General features: G+C 43.8%; 1 protein-coding gene across 1 annotated transcript in view; it reads left to right on the plus strand.

Moving 5' to 3' along the window:
• Nucleotides 1–8,906, plus strand: part of CIITA (class II major histocompatibility complex transactivator) — a 58,563-nt gene that overhangs the window by 43,645 nt on the left and 6,012 nt on the right. The window contains exons 18-19 of the mRNA XM_019540104.1: nt 6,238–6,321; nt 8,223–8,315. Of these exons, the coding sequence (XP_019395649.1) occupies nt 6,238–6,321; nt 8,223–8,295 (157 nt within the window). The 3' untranslated portion in view covers nt 8,296–8,315. The remainder of the gene's footprint in view (nt 1–6,237; nt 6,322–8,222; nt 8,316–8,906) is intronic.

Consider the following 8,906-nt stretch of genomic DNA (forward strand, 5'->3'; position numbering starts at 1 on the left):
GCGGGGGCGCAGGTATCAGGCTCCACTTTGGAGCCAGTCAAGCCCAAGGAGCCTGCCTGTGGCCTCTTACCCCTCCTCCAAGCTCCAGTGCTGTCTGCAGGAAGGGAGTGGGGGGAAAGGGGAGGGGAGTGAGCTGCAGGCTGAGGGTTTTCTGGCCTGAGCTGGAGAGAAGGTAGGGGGGCTGATACAGGGTGTCACTGTATATCTTCAGATTAAAACATGTTTGCTTCACCCTCTCTGAGGTAAGTTTGGTAAGAATGAATTAGAATGAATTAACTTACCCTTCAAATTGATATTGTTGTACTAGCTCCAGATGGCCTCCAAATGCAGCTGGTATTTGCATTCAGATGTTTACTTTGAAACTAAGTACAGACATTTGGGGAAGTTAAATCATGTTCTAAATAGCCACCCAATTAAAACTTAGCTTGTCTTGGTATTGACCTTACACTTACAGACTCCATCTCAGTGACTGGCAATCAGCCTAAACCTGTAGCTGAGAAGTTCCACGTGCACAAACTGGTCTAAAAAGTTGAGAACCTGGCTTAAGATAAACCTGGATCTACATAATATCAAACTTATTCAATCTAGGTCAAGCTGGTGCATGGACCTTCTGTACACTTTCCCTAGGGATGTTCTTTTCACCCCTCCCCTTCCTCCACCCCCCCCACAGGGCTACTTTTGTCCCCCTCAGCCCTTTGCTCCCCATCCTCCACACAACCAGGCAACCCTCTCAACCCCCATCCCACAAGCTGTTCTGGGTGCAGCCACTTTTGTCAGCATTTGCTGGAGCCAACATGCCAGAGCTGAGCAAATAAATCCCAGTGGGGGGGCGAGCCCAGAGGGATAAGGGTATAGATTTGCTGGGAAGAAACCCTACTGCACCCACGGATCATGCCTGTCCCACTCATCCAAACCTTGGGTCACACCAGCCCTCCGCCCCTGGACTGACCCCCAACCCCCACCCCCCATCCTCATCCTGACTTAGCTGATATTGTGCAGCCATTTTGAAACAATTTAACCACTTCCTAATGCCCCCAAATGTCTGTACTTAGCCTTATGGTCATATTATAGTACTACGTGAAGAATTTCAGTGAGGCTGAGGCAATGCAACAGAGAGCTCACGATTCTTTGCTCCTTGCTGCACACATTTGATCTATTCTTGTGCTGTTTATGTACTATAAAAAGATTGTAACTTTTTTCTCATAGGCTGGGTCCAGCATGTGGTCCTCGGGGATTCTTAAGGCTTGTTGAAATTCTCGTGTCACTTCCATCTCTTCAGCAGCTAGAGTGAGTACTGTTTTCCCCCAAATGTCCTTGTGTGGTGCTCAGTGAAACTTGATGGCAAGCAGCTTCCAATAAAGTAACAAACAAGATGTCAAGGCCTCTCAGTTCTGTCCCTGCCACTGCCACACAGGACCTACTATATCTTTTGAGCAAGATCCATAAGCTATCTCAGCCCCAGTGTTACTCTTTGTGAAGTATCTCACTGGGTGACATAAAGTGTGGTTTAGTACCAGGTGTACTCACAATTGAGCTCTATGCAGACCCTAGCTCAGTACAGGGGCTCATTATGTCCTTTATTATATCTTACCAGTGGCTACTGAAGCTGAAAAAGAATGACAGCACATCGCAAAAATTAGCCCCTTCCCCATGGATTTTTACACATTGTCTTGTGAGTCAGGATTAAAATTAGTCCCATACCTAATACCAGTACTTAGTCCCAAAAAGCAAGGAAAAAAGGTAGTACATGGTCTGCAGAATTAGGAGTAAATCTGGCCTTTAATCCAGACTCCGAAGACTATGTGTATGTGTCCTCAGGCATTAGTTCAGGTGCATGGCCAACAAATGAACCACACTTATTCTGTGTTCACTCATACACACAAATTAGACAGCATAGATGGCTTGGGAATGGGCTTTAGTGGCTTGGAGTAGTCCTGGGTGTGAGTCCCAGCACTGTGCTCAGGTTCTCCCTGCTGGGGCATGCACACAGAGACACTCCAACCCACTTTCAAACCTCCTATACTGTCTAATATGTGGGCTTGGGCAAAGGCAGGAGTACCATGGCTAATTTTTCTAAGCACTTCCAGGTTCAGTCTTGGGTCATATTGATATAGGCTAAACTTCCTAGGCCAAAGAGGATGTATTAGGAAATATCAGTGATCTGCTTTAGCCCTCTAGATGAGTTTTAACATGGTTTTTCTTTTGTACGCACAGCCAAGAATCTTGTTACAGCACAGCTGGGGCACAGCTATTTCATAACTGTTTTTAACAATGTTCATTTTATAGTGTAAGTGGGGCATAAAGTTCTTCCATTTACATATCAAAAGAAGTGGGTCAAGCAGTTCTGCTCAAAATCCTCTTAGGCTCTGAGTTGGGGAAACACGGAGCAGCTTATTAGGGAAGCTGGAATGTGGATAGTTGCTCTTACCTGATTGAGCCCACTTGAAATAAACTGTTGAAATCTATGGGAAGATCTCTGAGATAAATGATTAACCAAAAGTAATACAAAGGGAAATCTAATTCACGCTCTGTGATTTTTGGCAGCTTGGATGCTCTAAGTGAAAATGGAATAGGAGATGAAGGCGTAAAAAATCTCTCTCAAGTATTTTCTCAGCTGACATCATTGGAAGTATTGAAGTAAGTTGCAAGATTAACAGTTCCAAAAACCAGTGGAGAGAAAGAAGTAAATCCTGTGGCACCAAGGATTGATTGTGCATTAAGCCTTTCTAATTCCCCTTCAGTCAAGCAGTTAGTATTTACCAAGCTGTCCTGTACAAACTGAATCAATTCTTTAAAAACTCCAAAGTACACATGAAATATCAAGAGAAATCATTTTAATATCTGATCCTGCCATTGTTTAGGTATGAAAAATCCCTGATGCTCAGTGTGTACTCGAGTAAGAATGGATGGCACAGTCTAGCCAAACTGGCAAGACAGTATTAGTTAATTTAGTTACCTTAAACAACTAATGTTTTTTGGTTTTTGTATTTCAGCATGAAATTCTTTAGCTGCTTTATCTGCTTTTAGAAAAACTGGCTACAGACCTAATTTTTGTGGAATTGCTCCAAATTTACTAGGGTAATCTGGCCATCTATAATATCAAAGTACACTTTAATTTTAAATTACCTTGATCTGGAAGATATCACAGAGTAGAGGTGGTTCTATCTAGGCAGACATTTTCACATTGCATCACAGCCTCAGATATGTCCTACAGAGTCACATGCAACATGCAACTTCATAATAAACTAGTTTAAATAGATTCCATTAACAAGAACATCTGATTTGTTACAGTTTATCACAGAATGAAATAACAGATTTGGGTGCGGAGAAACTAGCTACAGCTCTTCCTTCCTTATCTTCATTAAAGACACTTAGGTGAGTATATGTATTCTTTTGAACTGCTTTCTATAAAGTGCCGCTATACCTTAGTTGAGAAGTTAATTACTGTACAAGAAATAAATAATATCCACATACTGCAGTAAATCAGTTATGGGCTTGGTCCTGCAGCCCCTAGTCATCTGGCTGGTAAAAGCTGTGAGACTAAGTCCTTTATTGTGATATTTCAGACATTCCAGCAATTCCAGATCTTCTCTCTTTAAAAAATAGATATATAATCTAGTAGAGAGATACACACTACAATAACGTGTACTGAGAACTCCTTTTGAACTCTAGACAGAATTCCACTTATCAGTAAATGAACCTATGGAACGCCTGTCCAGGGCCCTGGTGTATTGCAGGGTTATACTTATATAGAATAATCATTGCATGATTATTAAATTACTCCTAACTTAGAGGTATTTGAACACCTGGCATGCAGTAGTGGTCCATCTACTTCTATATTCTTCCTGAAAATGGCCAAGATAATACCCTAGGACCAAGCAAGCTATCCTACAGTACTACTATGAAATAACTTGCTCATGGGAAGCTTCTTCCTAACCCACTTGTGCCCAGAATCCTGAATATTGATCCTCCTGATGTTTTTTAAATTCCCATATAACATAGCCAAGGATGTTCATTTTCCCTATCAATATCTAATCCTAGTTTTTATTTGTATATGTAAACTGAACAAGGGGAATATATTGCATTAAATATGCAAGTAATTTGAAATTTAAAATATATTGGAGCTAACATTTAAACTTAGGCTGAAAATAAGCAAGAATAATGCTTATTTCCACTTACTACTTCATCTCTTGCATTCTTTAATTTTGATCATGCTGTTTTTGTTTTCTCTAGTTTGTATAACAACAGTATTTGTGATGCTGGAGCAGAAAATATTGCAAAAGTACTTCCTGCAATGGCATCCTTAAGGGTGCTAGAGTGAGTATGATATCTTCAGAAAGAACAAAGGGAAATGGATAGTATACACCTGCTTGTATAGACAGGTATTTTATCGTTACCCTCTAACCCTGCAGCAGGAATAAGCACCAACTCAGAGAAGACTGAGTGACTTGCCTAATACCACAGACAGTTGGTTTCAAAGCTGGGATTAATCAGAAGCTCTTCAGTCTCACTAGATCATACAAACTAACACCTTTGGGTATCTAACTAGTACTTGGGGGCGCTTATACACATGACAGGGTTTTAGTCCTTCAGGTTGCATTTTATGCACCCTAATTTGAAATGGTGAGTTTTAATTGCAACCTCACCCTTTCAGTTTCCATCGCTGTATATATGTGGTTGTCCTGGTTGCTGCAGGTGCCTGCTGAAGGCAGAAGCAGCAAGGGGCCTGATCCTTTTTTTTTTTGGCAGTCTGTCTACCTCTCCTGCAGCTGGGGGACCATTAATCTATACCATTGATCTGTCAGCTCACACCCCAGCTTTGGGAGAGGTGGGCAGGCTCTGCCAAAAAAAAAAAAAAAAAGGGATCAGATCTCTCACTGCTTCTACCTTCAGCAGACTCCTGTGGCTGGCAGGATGCCTGGGGCCACCCGGGACTGGGCTGGCTTGCCCCTGGGGCAGCAGGAGGGAAACTAGGTTTGCTGGCAGTGGGGATGGTACCTGAGGCACTGAAAGCCCAGGTGGGCTTGGGGAAGCATTGAATCTGGCACCTCTGAGCTGGGACAGCACCCTGCCAGCTAGCAGCCTGTCCAGGCTTCCAGTGCCCTGTGCACCATCCCCGCTGCCTTCTCTGGTCACGAGCAAACCCAGCTACCCTCCTGCCACCTTCCTGTACTGCCCTAGGGGCAAGCCATCAGGATGTAGTTTACTTTGCAGCGGTGCAAACTCATTTAAAACCCACAAAACTCCAGTACGTGTAATGCCATTAAGCTACACAAAGGGTATTTTTGTCATATGTACATCATGACATTGTCACATGTACAAGCAGCCTGGGAGGCAGGTTGCAGCATTTCTAGCACTGTAGGTGGTGGCCCAGGTATTACTTGACAGACAGCTGCTAATTGGTCTGGCATCCCATAAACAACTGGAAAGATCTGAGGCGATGGGCTTTATGGAATTCAGAAGCCACACCTGGACCATCAGTAACCTGTAGACTTAAGGGATAAATCAGTAGATAGCTTTCAATCCTAACAATTTGTTGACCACACCTTCTTGGCCACCCTGATTCTTGAAAAGAATCAAGAACTGGTCCCATACCTAATACCAGTACTAAGTCCCTAAAAGCAAGAAAAAAAGGTAATACATAACTAAGACAGAATGACTAGCAAAGCAGCCCCAGGCACCAACTTAGCAGAGTGCAAAAACATAGGCAACATGTGGAAGTGGCAGATTTCTGCACTGATGGTGGGGCAGCAGCAGGGGCAGAGGTGGCAACAGTGGCATGGAGTTGTGTCCCCCACTGTCAACACCGGTGTATTATCAATGTGCAAAAATAACAGCTGCCACCACTTTTGGCTGGCCACATCACTACCACCAACAGCCAAGAGCCATTGCTTTCCAGTATACTGACCTGCCCTGTTACACCTCTGAAAAAGGGAAGCTACTTTTGGAGTAGGAATACGACCTCCACAGGCAAACTTTGGAGGAGCAGTGCTTGGCAGAAAATAAAGTGCAGCCTACACTGGGGGAAAATGAAGTAACGGCAGACTGAAAATCTTGGATGGTTTGAAAGAGTGATCAGTGAAGAGACTGTCTTAATGGCAGGCTCAAAGGCCACCCCAGTACTCCCTGTGGGACCAGGTTTTATAAACATATGCCCTCTCTTTCTCAGTGATGGTTGATTACTCCAATGCATGGCGAACCTTAGTCTAACAACCAGCAAATATTTGTTTTCCTCAGTGTTCAGTATAACAAGATAACAGACACTGGTGCCCAGAGACTGAGTGGCAGCCTGAGAAAATGTCCCCACATGAAGAGCCTGGCGTAAGTCCTTAGCTTGTGCTTACATATTAAAACATTAAACTAGGCTGGGTTTCCTGCTGTGGGCTGGACTGGTTGGGTTTGCAACAAGAAACAAACAAAAAAAACCCAATACAAAAACAGCTGACTTGACAAAAAAACTCATCACTGAACTCAGCTCTCAGCTGACATTAACCCTTCTGTGATAAAGGCAAATTTGTGACACTTTCCAAAGCATAGTCTTCTACAGTGTGCCTGGCCTGCTCTGGGGGTATGTGTGAAGGATCTGGGAGGAAGGATCTGGAGGGATACATGACCCCACTTTCTATGCATTTTAGAGGAATCCTGTTGTACAGGGCTCTTCCCAACCAATGAAAGTGTAACGGCAACATCCTTGTGTATAGCACAGGAGACTGGCATGGAATTAGAATAATGGCAAATTAACCAGAGTTAGTTGTACAGTTGCAATATAAGTTACCTCTCAAGTGCTTTGTCTTTGCCCTATTGTTATGAGCTTTCACTCTTGGAGTGAGCCACAGTGCTCTCCCCTCTATGAGATCACTAGAACAGGGAGTAATTTGCTGTTATGGGCTACAGCTATAGAATTTAATGGGGATTTATTAAATTCTTGCTAGGGTTGAATTTTGTCAAGGTCTATAGGAACTGTATTAAAATCCTGTAGAAATACAGAAGGATTTTTTTCTTAAAAACCGTCTAGTACAATTGCACTTCAGGGATAACACTGTCTAGTCACTTCTCTAAGATTCTTTAAAAAAAAACCCGAACATCTCAGTGAATACTATTGGCTTCCTACTCTGGCATTAGGGTATGCTGTCCACTCTTTGCTGCCTTACAGTCTGACTTTACTTTTGTGGGAGATCCTCAGCCAGTTCTCTAAACACACATAGACCTTGTACCAGTGAACAAATAAACCAACAATAATAAAACGTTTAGTCCTTCTCTGGGCAATAGGATGAGCCTTTAACACCAGCCCAGTAGTGAAGCATGGCCTCTCATGATAGCAAGCTTATCTGGGTTCCAGTCCACCTCCTGGCCAGGAACTGCTCCTTCCCCCAGATCACAGATCTCTGCTCTGGGTTTTTAATTGACAGTGGGATTCCTCCATCATTAGCTCCTACATAACTGGACTTCTACAAAAGGGACCCCTACTCCTTCTGAAAGTGCAGACAGCCTTCTTACAATGACCAATATTGGAGTTCAGCTCTAGAAAACCATCAGGATCAGTGTATTTGGTAGGAGGTCTAAGGCACAGAGAGCTATTTGCTTGTTTCCCATCCTCAGTTTTCAACGAGCTCTGAGGCTGCTATAATGGAGCTGGGTGTGAGGCTCCAGGAGATTGTGACACGCCAGTGTGGGGGTGTGAAAGGGCCATGAGCGTCTGAAGTTGGGATAGGAGCTTTTAGTTGGGTTGGTAGGGGCTGGGAGTCCTGAGCTGAGTAGGTGGGGGCTTGGAGCCCCAGTTGATAGAATAAGAGCTCAGTGTGAGGGCACAGATTACAGGCTCTAATGGGGAGTGCAAGTTGCAGTGTGTGGGCACGGGCTTATAGGCTGGGTGTCAGGCCAAACAAGTAAGGCTGGGTGTTAGGCCATGAATGCCATTTGCGAGGCATGGGACATGGTATAGGGAAGGTCGGAGCCCTTGGCATCAGGGCAAGTACATGGGCAGCCTTCCACCTGATCGACATCTGTTAATAATTATCATCAAGGTATGGCGGATGAGGAAGGTGGGTGGTTAGCCCAGAGACAAGTGAGTGGGCCAATGACTGGCCAGCCCTAGGACACCTAGGGAAGAAATGTAACTATCTTAAAGGCAATTCCTGCATAAAAATAGTATAAGAAACTTATCGTATTAAAAAAAAAAAAAATCTTCTAATTTTTATTTACTTTCCCAATTTCTCTTATAGGATGTGGAATCCTACTATTCCCTATGGAGTTCTTGAGCACCTTCAGCAGCTGGATTCTAGAATTATTTTGTAGATTCAGCTGATCCTGTGAAGGTAACTAAATTCTTCTTATTTTCTTTTTCTTTTTAATATGGAATCTAGACACACTGAAGTTGGTTATTAAGAGGCAAGTATTGTGGAGTGTTACACACACTGAGGTGGATAGAGTTCTTCCGGCTAACAGTCCCCAAATTATTAAGGGCTTACCTCACAGGATCTCATGTGCTATGTAAGGCTCACAGGATCTCATGTGCCCTGGAGTCCAACAGGAGTCAAGCATTGCGTCAAGTTTGAGGTCTTTAGGCTCACTCATAGTGCATAGGTCCCTTGTCTAGCACCACCTCTGAGCAATGGACCCTGCGACCTAACAACCTAGTCCTTGCAACTAACACCAGCCTCCCAGACTCCCCTGTACCTTGAACACCGCTCTCCTTGAACTGCAACTGCATGGCAGCTCCTTAGCACTAAAAAAAGTTTAGTTACCTTAACAGGATCTGCTGAATATACGTCACAGGATCAAGGAGGTGTCCTGTGACTAATATAGGGTTAAAGAGCTGCCAATCACCAGGGCAGCCCAGGTGCTGGTTGCTGGGGCAACCAGGCAGGTCATGTGGCCGGAAGTGGGCAGGGCTGGGCCTTTATAAA

This window comes from Crocodylus porosus, unplaced genomic scaffold (genome assembly GCF_001723895.1).
Source record: "Crocodylus porosus isolate Cpor-Errol unplaced genomic scaffold, CroPor_comp1, whole genome shotgun sequence".
In the NCBI taxonomy this organism is placed as follows: domain Eukaryota; kingdom Metazoa; phylum Chordata; order Crocodylia; family Crocodylidae; genus Crocodylus; species Crocodylus porosus.